This window comes from Podarcis raffonei, chromosome 7, assembly GCF_027172205.1.
Source record: "Podarcis raffonei isolate rPodRaf1 chromosome 7, rPodRaf1.pri, whole genome shotgun sequence".
NCBI classification, from domain to species: domain Eukaryota; kingdom Metazoa; phylum Chordata; class Lepidosauria; order Squamata; family Lacertidae; genus Podarcis; species Podarcis raffonei.
The window spans coordinates 87631507-87646492 of NC_070608.1; the positions used below are offsets into that span (position 1 = coordinate 87631507).

Genomic DNA, 14986 nt, shown 5'->3' on the forward strand with positions numbered 1-14986 from the left:
TAAGATTTGTAACACTTTATTAACAGGAAAAGTGTACTCAGCAGAATGTCTCTCGTGCAGAAGGCCATACAACATGAAGCAAGCAGAACTCATATAGGGAAAGGGGCAGCTGAAGGCAGGGGCAAGAATTGGGGGCTCCAAAAGAAACCTCCAACTGCAGGCTCATCATAGGAAATGAAGAGTTAAAAAAATCTTTAAAATGGGTTTATCCCCCAAGGAGCTTGGGGGGGTGGGGGATGCTAAAGTTCTTTATCAGATATTTAGGTTTACCACCTCACAGGCAATTGTGATGTTATCTTTGCAGGCAGGCAGGATACTAGCAACAGCAGGGAGTAGCCAGCCCCACACAGGAAGAGTGTGTGATTCCTTCCCAACTCCTACAGCCAGCTTCTACCAGGACATTTCGATACAAATTCTCTAATAAAGTCTTCCAAGGGTTTTCAAGCATCATGAGGGCAGAAACAATATCCATCCAGGTGGAAGTTCATGGCTGATCAGTGGCTCTTCTTGGTAGAGCCAAAACCAGAGAAACCCATCACAGCCGCCATCTCATCGTCTTCCTCAAACGTCAAGTCTTCCTCAGCTCTCCTTTTCTTCTCCCTCTGTTTTTCCTTTTTGTAGGCTTTGGCCTTTTCCTCCTGCAACAAAGGGAAACTGCCAAATGAGTCAAGCTCGCTTGCGCAACCAAAATCTTAAAGACACGGAAGACACAACTTAGGGAATCAGACCGCAGAGGCAACATTTTCTTCCCTGTCTGCACAGCAAACAATGGATGGAAGAGAAATGTTGGCTCCTCTGGTTGGTCCCAGAGGAGCAGTGGAAAGACAGCAGCCCAAAGACACTCACACCGAAGTGACATGTGAAGAATACAGTGTGTCCAGCAACTGTCAGCAACTGCTATTAAACAAATGCCAAAGGCTTCATCAGAAATTAACAGTAATGAAAATGCAGCTTTGCTTTAAAAGCAATGGACATGGATTCTGTACTGATGCCCCATTCCAACAACTGTGGTGCTGAACGATGGCGACAGACAATGTCAGTATCTGATGGCTGTTGGAACAGCCGAGTGACAGCTGCTCAGTGGAACATAAGCTGTGCTCTGAGTGGCTTTGGGGGGTTTTGGCATCAAAGGGTTTCCACAGCTCTAATCAAAATGTTTCGTTCTGTGAGATCACAAGGCCTGGAACGGCGCCAGATGTGTTGGGGGATGCAGAAGTGTGACTTCAGCGACTGACTCCTTGGCAGCTATTGAGGCTGTTGAAGCTCAAAGGACTCTCCTGTTTGCACAACTCTCTCAAACATGCAGGGGCACCGTGGGACTCTTTCAGAGCAGCCATTGGCAAACACGGAGAGATCAAACCCATTGGCTTGATTTGTAAAATTAAAAAAAAAATGCTGTTGGAATTGTAAAGGAAGCTACTTCTGCATTTCCCATATGACATGGTAATTTCATTTCCCTAAACTGGTGAGCAATTGGTTTTCCTCACCTACAGCCAAACAGTCAGTAAAAGGGAGAGGGGGAGGGGGAGAGAGAGAAGCGCTGGTGTGGCTTATCTAAAGGTTTCACCAAAGCTGCTATGAAACCTTATACAGGTAAGTCACATGTCTTACGCAGGGGTTACATTTTGAGGATAGCGTTTACACACAATCTTACTTTCTAGAGTCAGTGCACCCAACGAGTCTTAAGGGCACCCTGCCCTAAGTCCAGGGAGGCTCTTGTGTGATCTCACATGGCCATCCAAGTTCCCATGAGATCTCGCAAGAGCCTTCCAGAGCCCAGTAAGGACACCTGGGAGCTTAAATGCTCTTTCCATGCCAAGAAAACCCTGCGCAAAAAGACCTTTTCAGCTCTCCACCTTCTGTGCATTTAATTTGTGTGATTTCAACCAGCCGGCCTTCAACCATGTAAAGCTGAAATCACATATGTTAAACACACATAAGTTGTGAGTTACCTGTAATTCTTCTGTGATTCTCCAGGGAGAAAAAGGTGACTGTGCCTACGAAAGACTGACTTGCCTATGAAAGAAGGTCTACAAATCACACATCCAGGGAAGGATCAGCCTGTGTTCTTTACTGGGATCTATAAAGGGGTCTGTGCATTCTGTGTTAAATATCAACTTTCTATGCAAAAAAAAGCTGAGTTCCGCAACCTGCATAAAATATGCACATAGGCCCTGAAGGAGTTAAGTGAAGAAATGTTTTCTTTTGTTTTTGGAAGGGCAAGCTGCAATGGATGGCACTGAAGTCTCTCCCATGACAAGTAAAAACCCCCCACAGACAAAAACGTGTTAAAGAAAGAGGTTCTGCCTGTATCAGAAAGGGCAGGGGGGAGACAGACTATCTCCCCCAATCTGTCCACCTACTGTGTGAGAGAAATCATTCTAATCTTTGGCACACTTTGGTTTATAAAAGGAAAAGTGCTGGGACTGCACAGCTTCCCTATAAAGAGAGCAAGACACACTGGAAATAATGCAAGCCCTCCTGAGGTTGCTGCAGACAGAATGAACTACAACAGGAAAAATCTTGGCTGCCACCTGCAGGTCAGTGTTGCACTGAGGAGACCAAACACAGAGAAATATCTCCCTGGCAGCTTTAGCTCCCTGCCTAAGCAACAGGACCAGAGCAATTTTTGGAGTGAGAATAAACTAGTATCAGCACTATGATGGGATCAAAAGCAACCACTATTTCAGAAATACTGGAAAGTTAAGAAAATGTATTGCCACACTTTCATTTTTTAGCATGTTAAATGGCTCTTTTTAGCCATCCAATTGTGACAGAAAGCCCCTTAGTTAGGTGTTATTCCTTTCCAGGTATGCTAATTGTTTCAATTCCGGGCAACAGTTCACCTCTTCTCTGAGCTCCTTCATCCTCTCCTCAAAGTCATAATCCTTCTGCTTCTCCTCCATTTTCTTCTTGTTCACCTCAAAGCGTTTTTTCACTTGATCCAGTGTGGAGCGCTCCACTCTCATAGACATGCCCAGATTCCTCTGATCTAGAAAAAGAGGGAACCAACAACACTGTCTCAGAAATCCTGCCAATATTCAGCAGCCAAGCAAAAACCTTTGTCCCGATGGGAGCAAAATATTATACTTTTCTGGATACCTAGCTTCATCTTCCCCCAGCATCTCTCTTCACAGCCGACCAAACTTCAGACTCTCTTAGGCAATAGAGAAAAAGATTAAGAGCCAAGCTGCATCTTGAAAATCATTTTCATCCTTACATTTCTGTAGCAAAGAACTGTGAAAATGCTGTCTTTGAAACTGGCTGCTTTGCACAGTACAGTACAGCCCTGTTTTTATATGGGCAGGCTATGCTAACTCCGAAGGTTAATTTGAGATATAGGCAATCATGCTCGCCAAGCTCTTAATTAATAGTGCATCAGAGTTGAAGGTCTTGATTGACCCAGCAGGGAAGAAGTGGAATAACTATCCTCTGTGCTCTCTCCCTCTTTCTGATTACCTCCATCCCCACCCCAGCTAATATCCAACTATGCATAGCAAATTAGACTTGTGCTGCAAGTGACTGGTGCCTTCTGTAACATTGCAGGATTGCCTCTAAGCCAACTGAGCTTGCAAATACTCTTTTTTCCCTACAGGAAGCAATTCCGTGGGGGTGGGGGAGTGCACCTGAGTGATCATGTTGACAAATTCCATAAACTGCATGTCTGAAGTGGGATGAGACCAAATTTGCCTGCTGGACTTGTATCTCCTACAAACGGGTAGCTAATGAGTCATACTCTGCTTGCTTCTTGCATCTATATCTGTCAGAGTTTAATTAAGCTAGAATGCACTGCATATATCATCTAGACATGAGGTGCAATCGGTGTGGGCCAGGAGCAGAACCTTTTTGGTTATCTATCTTTTATTAACTGCCTTGGTTTACATATTGAAGGGAACAGATCAACATTTCTATTAAAAAGATTATCCTTTAGTCTGTAACTGTAGAGATATCTGGTTAGCACAAACAAGAACTAAGGATACTAAAAAATTGGGGCTTTCCAACTATATCATTCATCACTCCTCTGCATTTATTGGAAGTAATCAAAGAATAAGTGTTATGTTACATTTTTTTCTGTACTGCTTTTTGGCCCAGAGTCCGTTAAAGCAGTGGACACAGTTTTAATACTATAAAAGTATAATAAAATACAATAAATCTGTCATGTAAGACAGCAGGATCATAGCTGAACTGTGAAGACAGTGAACTGACCAAATATGACAATGATCAAGTAACCTAGGGCTGTTAAGCATAACCTTAATAACATAGGGCAAGTGGCAGAACCTTGAATAACCTCAAATTTATTTAGAAAAAAATAGAACATAAAACTAGGCATGTAAGAAAACAGAAATAGAAAAATGCAGTAATATAAATGAATACATGGGAAAAGACTAACAGTTGGGACCCAGATACATGAGAGCTTGCAAGATATATGGCATTCAAAAGCAAACCAAACTTTTACTTTCCTCCAACTGAATTCATTTAGTCACCTGGAATATATTTATATCTAGGAGGTATACTAAAGGACAATTTGGGGTGAGGAGGTTCTCTCATGCTCATGGTGTAAAGATGTCTGTTTAGAAACACTAGAAGGTAGTTTGAAATTTGAACAATAGCTATTTATAGATAAAATTCAGGAAGATATGGAAATCTGTAACTGTATCAGGGAATGTCAATTATTATTTATATCTTAATTTAAGGACATCAAAGGTGGATTTACAAGCAAAATCAAAACACATTAGTTTCAAAACTACAATAAAACAATAAAAAAATATAAATGTCATCAAGATTCCTGCCACAGAACAACTGGTGTCAGTTGGCCATGTGATGGGGAGAAAACAGACCAGCTGGAGCAGGCTCTGAAATCCTCTTTGCCTGCCTCCTTTACTCTCCTGTTCCTTCCCACAGGCCAGTTGATGGGAGATGGTCCTCCTGCTGGGAGTGGGGGAAGGGACAGTCTAGTTGGAGCAAGTACGAAGGTTTTTTGTTTGGTTAACAAAACCTAATAAAAAAAGACCTGATACGACAGCAGTTGTTTCTGCATCTTCAACGAGCTCCACAGTGCATTCCCAATGTCTGAACCTTGATTCATGCTTGCATCCAAGCGTCTTGGCAAATACAGCATAAGCTTTTGTATATATTAATACAAACACATATTGCATCTCTCTAAGAATTCTGCTGCTGGGATGCAAAAACCAATAGGTCCCTGTGGAGAGATCCAGTTAACCTCCACCATGTAGGGTCTGCTATCAAAGCACCACATGGAGTCTGCCTCCATATGCATAGCCATTGTTGCAGAATGGCCCCACACATCAAGAACCCTACACTCTCCACAACACCATTATTAGGGGGATTCGTGGGTGGCGCTGTGGGTTAAACCACAGAGCCTAGGACTTGCCGATCAGAAGGTTGGCGGTTCAAATCCCCGCGACGGGGTGAGCTCCCATTGCTCGGTCCCTGTCAAAGTGCAAGTAGATAAATAGGTACCGCTCCGGCGGGAACGTAAACGGTGTTTCCGTGCGCTGCTCTGGTTCGCCAGAAGCGGCTTAGTCATGCTGGCCACATGACCCGGAAGCTGTACGCCGGCTCCCTCGGCCAATAAAACAAGATGAGCGCCGCAACCCCAGAGTCGGCCATGACTGGACCTAATGGTCAGGGGTCCCTTTACCTTTACCTAGAGATTCTAGTTTGCTCCAAATAAAGAATGCCACACCGAAGAAGCCACCTTCTGATGGGTGTTCATGTGACTTCCTCTAAGATCAAGGAAGTCATAAAATGAAATAGGGGGAAAGGGGTGGATGAATCAGGGACCTCATCAACGCCCAACCCTCTAGCCTTCTGAGTGATGGCTTCCACACCTCCAAGGTGTTCTCTAATCTCCAAGGGAACAGCTTTTATGTCTAGAAAAGTCAGAGATTCCCTCTTCTTATTAAACAAAAGCTTACAAGAACAAAAGAAGAGCCTCCTGGATCAGGCCAATGGCCCACCTAGCACAGCATCCAGCTCTCACAGGAGCCAGCCAGATGCCTATGGGAAGCCCACAAGGAGGACCTGCGCACAACAGCACCCTCCCCTCCTGTGGTTTGCAGCAACTAGTATTCAACATACAGCTTCCAACCACGGAGGCAGATCAAATTACACAAAACACATTTCAACTATGCTGCTTCTTTCCTTGGACCACCAAATATCAAGGGGGGGGACAGCCAAGAGAGAAAGCTTCCTATGTTTGGCTTCCCATTTTGATGATGGGGGATGTGTCTTCCTAAGCCCAGAGGAAGTTGGTATGGCAGCAGAGTGGGAGGGGAAGGAGGAGTATGCAACCACTCATGGAATAAAGAGTTGCAAGGCTGATCTATCCAATAAAACATGAACCATAAATTGTGCTTGAAAAACTAGAGGAAGCTATTGAAGAAGGACCACAGTTCAAGGGCAGAGCCTATGATTTTGCATGTTGAATGTCCCTCAGGCAGCAGAGCAAGGGGGAAACTCTGTGAGGTCTTGAGTGAATGATCTGACTCACTATAAAACAGATTCATCCCAGTGACTCATCTCATAGAAACCCTGCCAACACAGTCCAATCAACTATGCCCTGCAGTGCTCAGATCCTGAGACCATGAAGACATGAATGAAAGTTGCTCAGTTCTAGTCTGAGACTGCAGCCTTTCCTTCAAATAAACATTGTGAAAACTGCTCCTAGGTGTTCTCACTTACCCATGAAGATGAATAGGATACAAAAGCACCCAAAGGCCTCAGTGGTGAAGGAAAACTGAACCACATCAGTGAGAAGTGAGCCTGTTCCGCCACTTGGCCTTGTCAGCCACCATTATCTCAAGCCTCATTATTATTAATATTATTATTAAACTGCAATTAGTTTGTTTGTATCTAGTTTCAATCAGAACTGAGAAAGACTTGAGATCATAGGGCCAAGGAGACCTGTACATGGAGTACTAAGAGGAGCACTAATACATCATATCTTCACATCACCTCTCTTGGAGCTACATGTCCACGTTGGACAAGAGGATGGAACCCTGAAGACAAGTTTCAAAGGAGTAACAAGCACCTGCTCTCCCTCTGGGATCTCCCAATAAATGAGCAGAATCAAAGGGAACTAGATCTGTGAATGAATACTTGGCAGGTCCCACAGGACCAAAAGCTGCTGAAGGACAATCAGGATAGCTTCCTCTGTTTTCCAAGACAGGTAATATTGTATTTCTTGGCAAATGAAAAAAAAAGTGCTTTATCCTTACGTTTTTTGCCATTGATATGGTCCAAGAAGTTGATGGAATCTTTAACTACACAGTCACAGACATTACAGTAATACCTGGAGAGAAAGGGGGAAAGGACATCAGTTCTCATATCTAACAGGAGATTTATTTTACGTAAGGATTCTCAGTTTCTATTTCATATCAAATTAAGGTGAGAACTACACGAGGGCTGTCTAGTCAATGTTACTGAACTTTCAGAAACAGGTTGAATACAGGCACAATTTCTCTTCATTAAGTGCTCTGCCTTGCCATCTATGGAAATAATCCCACACAAAGCCCCTTGTCCTGCAGTCTGGAACTTGCATGTGCAAGAAAATATTAAAAAAAATTGCTGAGCCTAAGAGACTGAACTTTGCTACTTGCCATGTACCCAAGACTTCAGGGGCTCATGGGCTATCTCACAAAGCAAGAGCAGCACATGAGAATTTGCACAGCAAATCAGAGCACTGGTCCCACTGCACATTTTCTCCTTCTTGTACTGCCATGATATTAAGGTAGATAGGCAGACATGGTGGTATGGAGTGGTATTCTGAGGCCATTCATCCTTAGCAGCAGCTATCACCTATTAGCTCTGCTAAAAAGCTCGCTCCAAACAGCAGAGGGCAGCACAAATTCCCAATGCACATCACTTTTGAAGTTTCATTTCCCCCCACGTGAAGTTTGGAGGGGTGGGTGTGCCTTTTTAACCTCTTGCTTTACAGACTTGTTCACCAGTGTAAAATATCGACAGGGGTTAAGGACCAGGCATGTTCCCCTGAGGGTCACTAGTACTTTGAAACTAAAATTCTGGTAATCAGGTAATGCCTAAGGGGTGGAGCCCAGTACAAAATAGGTCTACTTATCGGAAGTGTGCAATTCAAAAAATCCAGAGGAAATTCCAACCTCCTTAGCCGCAGAAAAATCTGTGCCCTCCATGACCATGTCTGGATTCAATTTCAATCTGTTAGCCCTCATCCACCTGACCATAGCTCCCAGGCACAGATTTAGAACAGAGATAGAGGCATCTGGATGTTTAGTTGCTGTGTGCTCTTTGAACAAGCATTGCAAAGACTCAGGATGACTCACCCTCCCATCTCAGACTGCGGCGTTGTTTTGGTAATAACAATGGTTTTGCCCAGTTTGGATTCCAGGTCCACCTTGTAGTCTCGGTGCCGAAGAAGCTCACGCTTGACAGGTTGCACTGGTTTGCCTAAAACATAATCAATAAGGTTTTCTTAAACTGCTTCAGTTTAAACTGGGAATTCAAAACTGTATTTCAAAATGCAAAACAATACTTTGTTTATGCACTGGACAAAATATGCTCCTCAAGAACTTCAACTTAGTCTTCTCGTTTACTTTTAATTCCCTGCTTCTAAAATCAGATGAACCTGCTCTTAGTCGTTCTTTGTTTCATGAACTGCATCAAGAGCATCAGGAAAGGAACAGGTTATTACAATTTGTTTTGGATGGAAGCAGAACACAGAATTAAGTGGTCCGTATTTTTCCTCTGCAATTTTGCATTATGTTCTACAAACTAAGCCAGTGGCTCTTAACAGAAGAAGTCAGTATGTTACAAACCATCTTTCTTTTCTCTCTCTTCCGTGAGTCGTTTCTCTGCAAGCTTCTCATATTCATCTTTGTCCCACTTCCGGCGGAAGTCCAGGTTTTTAGCCTACAAACCAAAGGAAAATGCAGAAATTCAACATTCAATTCAGCAAAGCAAGGAAGTCTTAGTCCTGCAAACCACCAAGGGTGACTACAAACAAGTAGCCCAAGCAATCTGGCTGCTACTCTTTGAGCCAGTCAAAGTTTCTAAGCACTTTTCAAAGGCAGCCCCACATAGAGAGCATTACAGCAATCCAACCAATTGAAAGTGCAATCCAAAGAACTCTTCTTGGGGGTTCAGCCCTATTGAATAAAGTGGGACTTGCTTCTGAGTAAACCTTTGTTTGTTTGTTTGTTTGTTTGTTTGATCTATATCCCCTCTTCCTTCCTTCATAGAGCTAAATGTGGCAGGCACAGGGTCCCCCTACTGACCAGACTCGGACTTGCTTAGCTTCGGCAAGGTAGCTGCATCAGATACCTGACGCCTGGGACATATATAGGACTGCACAGTGAGTCCCAAGAACAGATTACTTTAAAAAATTATCTTTAAATAGCTGCTTTGCAGATGCAGGGCATGGCTTTACTCCTCCACTGACTGAAATATGCTTTACAGCAGATGGAGACAGCTACAAGACCAAGAAGCTGGCACTGTGTATAGTATTGCTTATTCTCTGCTAACTATAGCAAAATAAAGGCAGAAGATTTCCAACAAGCATGCAGGAACTTGAGTAGATATGGGAGGCTGGCACAACCATGATATACATTTGTGAAATGAGGGTGGTATCACCAAGTCAGTAGAAAAACAGACTTATACCTGGAAAGCTTTAAAGGATACTACTTGACTTTCAAGAGCTTTTAAGTACAAGGGGGAAATGTAAGTAAGAGTGGGTCATGATAGGGGTTTATAAAATTAAACATGGTATAATTTGTTCGGATACAGAAATGAGATATCATTTATAAGATTGTTTTACTGACTGTGTGTGCCTGATTAAAAATATTTTGCATCTGTAAATAAAGAATGAAATGACTTTTTAAAAAGATATGCAAAGGGTACAAAAAAGTCCCCCCCTCCTGTGACAGTAGAACTCTTTCTTATACAATGCTAACTTGAGCTTCTGAAAAGCACGCAAGAATCTGAGTGTGTCCAGGAAGCAGGCTGACACTCAAGGATATAAATCCATGAAATGAAAGTGAGCACCAAGTAAAACACTCTCAGTGGAATGGATGACCAATATATTCAGAACAGGCAAAAGAAGTAGTTCTTCACCCAATATAGAGCTAACTTATGGAATTTACTGTACGGTGATGGCCATTAGCTTGGCTGGTTTTAAAAATACATTAGATAAATTTATGGAGGCTAAATTTATCAATGGTTATTAGCCAGGATAGCTAAATGGAATCACTAGTTTCTAAGGCAGCGCCTATCAGTTGCTGGTGAACATAAAATTGAGAAAAGTTGTTGCCTTGCTGTCCACCTTCAGGGCTTCTCCAAAGCATCTGCTTAACCACTGTTGGAAACAGGTTGTGGAACCAGATGAACCTTTGATCTGACCCAATAGGACTCCTATGAAGCAGGCCAGGGCAGATTTGTAAAACAGGAAGAGGCAGAGTGTGCCTTAAGTTTTTCCCAAGGAAACAAGCATCATATCTTTAAAAAATAAAGAGGCTTCCCAATAGAATGGGGCAAGCATTTGGCACAGTGACACCTAGCCACCCAGATGCCATGTTAGGAAATTCTAGGGCAAATTCTCCTCCTGATAAAGAAACACAGATACATAGTACAAGAGAGCGGGGAACTATTTCACAGATGGGGTGCAAAACTCGGCAACATCCAAAGATCTACTCTTAGACCCATTTAAGGTTAAAGGTTAAAAAGCCAATTTATTTTAGGAATGTGGGTTATACTTGCTTCCCATCTTTTTAAATCTCGTAACAATTAGCAGCACAGGACATAGAACCACCTGCTTGGCCAGACAGATGTGCTCTTCAAGGATAACCACATGTGGCCAGCCCTCCATCTGGTTGAGTGAGCCTCTTAATTCTGAAGAAGAGAAGAAGAGTTTGGATTTGATATCCCGCCTTTCACTCCCTTTAAGGAGTCTCAAAGCGGCTAACATTCTCCTTTCCCTTCCTCCCCCACAACAAACACTCTGTGAGGTGAGTGGGGCTGAGAGACTTCAGAGAAGTGTGACTGGTCCAAGGTCACCCAGCAGCTGCATGTGGAGGAGCGGAGACGTGAACCCGGTTCCCCAGATTACGTGACTACCGCTCTTAACCAGTACACCACACTGACTCTCTCTGCCATTCTCTCTCTGCCATTCCTGCACCAAACAGCAAAAAGCAAGGTGTTCTCAAACAGCAGTTCCAATTCTGGAAACCCATTTTTTTCTGGATGTTCCAAACCTGGACCTCTACTTAAACTACCATTTCGTAGCCAGATGTAATATGGGTAGCTGAGTTGTAGCTTTCAACTTTTAAAAGAAAAGAAGAGGGGAGAAGAGAAAAGAAGAGAAGAGTCTTAGCATTTTTCAAGTTTTTTAATCTGCCTTCAAAAATACTATGACTGTTTTAAATTAATGTTGCCTGCCCAAAGCATTCAGGAGAGGAGAGCTTCAAATTTAAATTATGTTAAGTTTTACATTTTTAAATTGTTACTAAGCCTGAGCCTAAGGGATACTTAAAATGAAAAATCTAAAATAAAATTAGTCAAGCATTTCTACACAAGCATTTTAATTTTGGTGCTTTTTTCTTGTTATTTCTTTCACCCTTTGCAGGATTACAAGATTTGAATTTCAGCGTAAGAGCCTTGAGACCTCTCTCTTTAGCTGTTTTTCCTTTTCTTCTTCGGGGTGGTAGTTCTACTGACAGATGCTTTCTCATTTAGCCCAGCAAGACAGCATCTTCTCTTCCTGCTCTAACATTGGATCCCAACCCTGAAACAACTAAATAAGCACAAAAACAGGTTCCCCTGTATGGTTTTTCATTCTGAGTTTCTCCCTGTTCATGAATAAACCTATGGGGGAGACCATCAAACAAAGTTAAGAGAGAAGGAGCTCAGATTGCACAACACCCCTCTGCGTACGTCAGCTGTATGCTACAACCTCTGGGTTGAAGGGGTTGCATTAATAAGTGACAAAATCCACACAACTTCATTCCTAAGAATAAAGCAAATGTACAGTGGTACCTCGGGTTAAGTACTTAATTCGTTCCGGAGGTCCGTTCTTAACCTGAAACTGTTCTTAACCTGAAGCACCACTTTAGCTAATGGGGCCTTCTGCTGCCGCCGTGCCGGTAGAGCACAATTTCTGTTCTCATCCTGAAGCAAAGTTCTTAACCCAAGGTACTATTTCTGGGTTAGCGGAGTCTGTAACCTGAAGCGTATGTAACCCGAGGTACCACTGTACATGAAATAGCCTATGATACCAAGCACCATTCCATAATTCCTCCCCCCAAAAACACCCCAGCATTATTTTACACACAGTAAGCATATCTCTAATTTATTTCATTTGACTCAAGAAAGAATTTCTACACTGAAACACACATAATCAATTTAGAATAAACATCTGAATGGACACAGTGTGTGTGTGTGTTATCTTTATCTTGCCTTTTTGAGCCAAGCCTTCACAAGGCAGCTCAACAAATAAGAAATTACATTAAGAACATCATAGTAAAAACAATCCATAAAGCGACAGCCATTTAAAAACAGAAAACTGGCAATTAAAAGAAAGAGCTTGTTGGAATAGAAAGGATTTTAGGGTCCACAAATAAAGTTTCCAAGAATTAGGTCCACCACAAATAGTGAGGTGAGGTGAAAATATTCTCTGCTAGAAAATTCCCTGGAGAATATTCTCCACAAACTATAAATTCTAGTTTTACAACCCACATTAAAAAAATCTAGTAAATAATAAGTCAAGCTGTGATACTGCCAATGTAAGTAATGAATAATGAATAATTATTTTTTTGATCCAGTTCCAATTACTGGGCATTGTGTCATTCACCATTGGCAGTTCTGAAATGTGAGCTACAGAAAACTTTTTTTTTTTAGTTTTGAAAATGCTATTCATTTAATGTGATGAACATTTGAATTTGTATGTATTCATGTAGTGGATCTGGGTTATTTTATATTCCTTTTACTTTAAAATCTACATTTCATACATACACATCATAATTAGAATTCAAAGTTGATGATAAATATACAGTTAGTGGCAGGCTTAGTGATTAACGTGAGTCATTCACGCTGAATTTTCAATTTCAAGTTTGGTGCAAAAAATCAAAGAATGTGAATTCACTGCATTGCCCCATTTAATAACAGTATCTGAACAGTTTTTGGTTGCCATCCGAACAAGCTTACATATCATTTTCAATGCATTAAAATGAATATTCTCCTATTTTAAATGAAAATTCTCTAATATTCTCAATAAACGAGAATATTCTCCGAAAGATTATTCTCGAGAATTTAACATCACTAACCACAAATAAGGTTTCATAGAATTAGGGCAACCACTGAAAAGCCTTTCTTCCTGGTATTCCCCAACCTGATATTTCTTAGTTGTGGGCCTGCACTTATGGCTTCCATGGCGGATTGTATGGGTCTGGGCAGCTTCATTTGGGTTTATGTTGTGCTTCAAATAACCTGCATGCCTCTCACACTTCACAGGAGCTGGAGCCAGAGCTGGGGCCCAGGGGCCCTGGCCCTAGCCCTAATATAAAAGGAAACCCATGACAGACAAGCAATTAAGATGATAGGCAGGCAATAAGCTATATGTGGATGCTGGACCATCAAAAGACACCTCCTGTTGGAGTGGCCTGGCAACGCTCTCAGCTTTGGACTGCTCCCAACCTTGCCTATTAGGCAACCACAATCAGGACATTAGGTTATATCCAACTAAAATTACTCAGAGTAGATAGACCCATTTAAAATAATTGCCCTAATTAGACATGACCATTGGGTCTACTCTGAATAAATGTTAGTTGAATAAAACCCTTGAACTTGGGCCCACTTTACACCAGACCAGTGCTCTGCTCCCTGCCTCGCAAGCCTTTTTCCACCTGGCCTGGGAGGGTGGGGCCTGACTGACTCCAGCTACAAAGCTGAGACTGCTGAACAGACTCTTGGGCTAGGATATTGTTCAGAGAGCATTGCTGGGGGAGGGGCTGTTGTTGCTGTTATTGATATTCATATTTTGTATCTTAATTTTATATTTTCTTATTATTCATGTAGAAATTGTTCCGTTTGGCAGTGTACTTTTTGAAGTTTTATTTATTGTTTATGACTACTTTTGTGATGTTTGTAATTATGTAAGCTGCCTTGAGCATGATTTCAACTATGGAAAAGTGGCATACAAATGAAATTATTATTATTATTAATTTATTATTAATTTATTTATACCCCGCCTATCTGACTGGACTTCCCCAGCCACTCTGGGTGGCTTCCAAAACAAAATATTAAAATACAGTAATCCATCAAACATTAAAAGCTTCCCTAAACTGGGCTGCCTTCAGATGTCTTCTAAAAGTCTGGTAGTTGTTGTTATCTGGTGGGAGGGCGTTCCACAGGGTGGGTGCCACCACCGAGAAGGCCCTCTGCCTGTTTCCCTGTAACTTGGCTTCTCACAGTGAGGGAACCGCCAGAAGGCCCTCGGCACTGGACCTCAGTCTCCAGGTAGAACGATGGGGGTGGAGACACTCCTTCAAGGTATACTAGACCGAGGCCATTTAGGGCTTTAAAGGTCACCACCAACACTCTGAATTGAGCTTGGAAACATACTGCAAGCCAATATAGGTCTTTCAAGACCGGTGTTATGTGGTCTCGACGGCCGCTCCCAGCCACCAGTCTAGCTGCCGCATTCTGGATTAGTTGCAGTTTCCAGGTCACCTTCAAAGGTAGCCCCACATAGAGCACATTGCAGTAGTCCAAGCGAGGGATAACCAGAGCATGCACCACTCTGGTGAGACAGTCCGCGGGCAGATAGGGTCTCAGCCTCAGTGGTGCATACCAGGTGGAGCTGGTAAACAGCTGCCCTGGACACAGAATTGACCTGCGCCTCCATGGACAGCTGCGAGTCCAAAATGCCTTCCAGGCTGTGCACCTGGTCCTTCAGGGGCACAGTTACCCCATTCAGAACCAGGGAGTCCTCCACACC

At 42.6% G+C, this 14986-nt stretch overlaps 1 protein-coding gene across 1 annotated transcript in view; it reads right to left on the reverse strand.

Annotated features, from left to right (window-relative positions):
- ZMAT2 (zinc finger matrin-type 2) overlaps positions 1-14986 on the reverse strand; it is a 27876-nt gene continuing 12890 nt past the window's right edge. Inside the window, exons 2-6 of the mRNA XM_053397437.1 lie at positions 8817-8910; positions 8325-8448; positions 7242-7315; positions 2847-2992; positions 1-638 (exon numbers count right to left, since the gene is read on the reverse strand). Of these exons, the coding sequence (XP_053253412.1) occupies positions 495-638; positions 2847-2992; positions 7242-7315; positions 8325-8448; positions 8817-8910 (582 nt within the window). The 3' untranslated portion in view covers positions 1-494. The remainder of the gene's footprint in view (positions 639-2846; positions 2993-7241; positions 7316-8324; positions 8449-8816; positions 8911-14986) is intronic.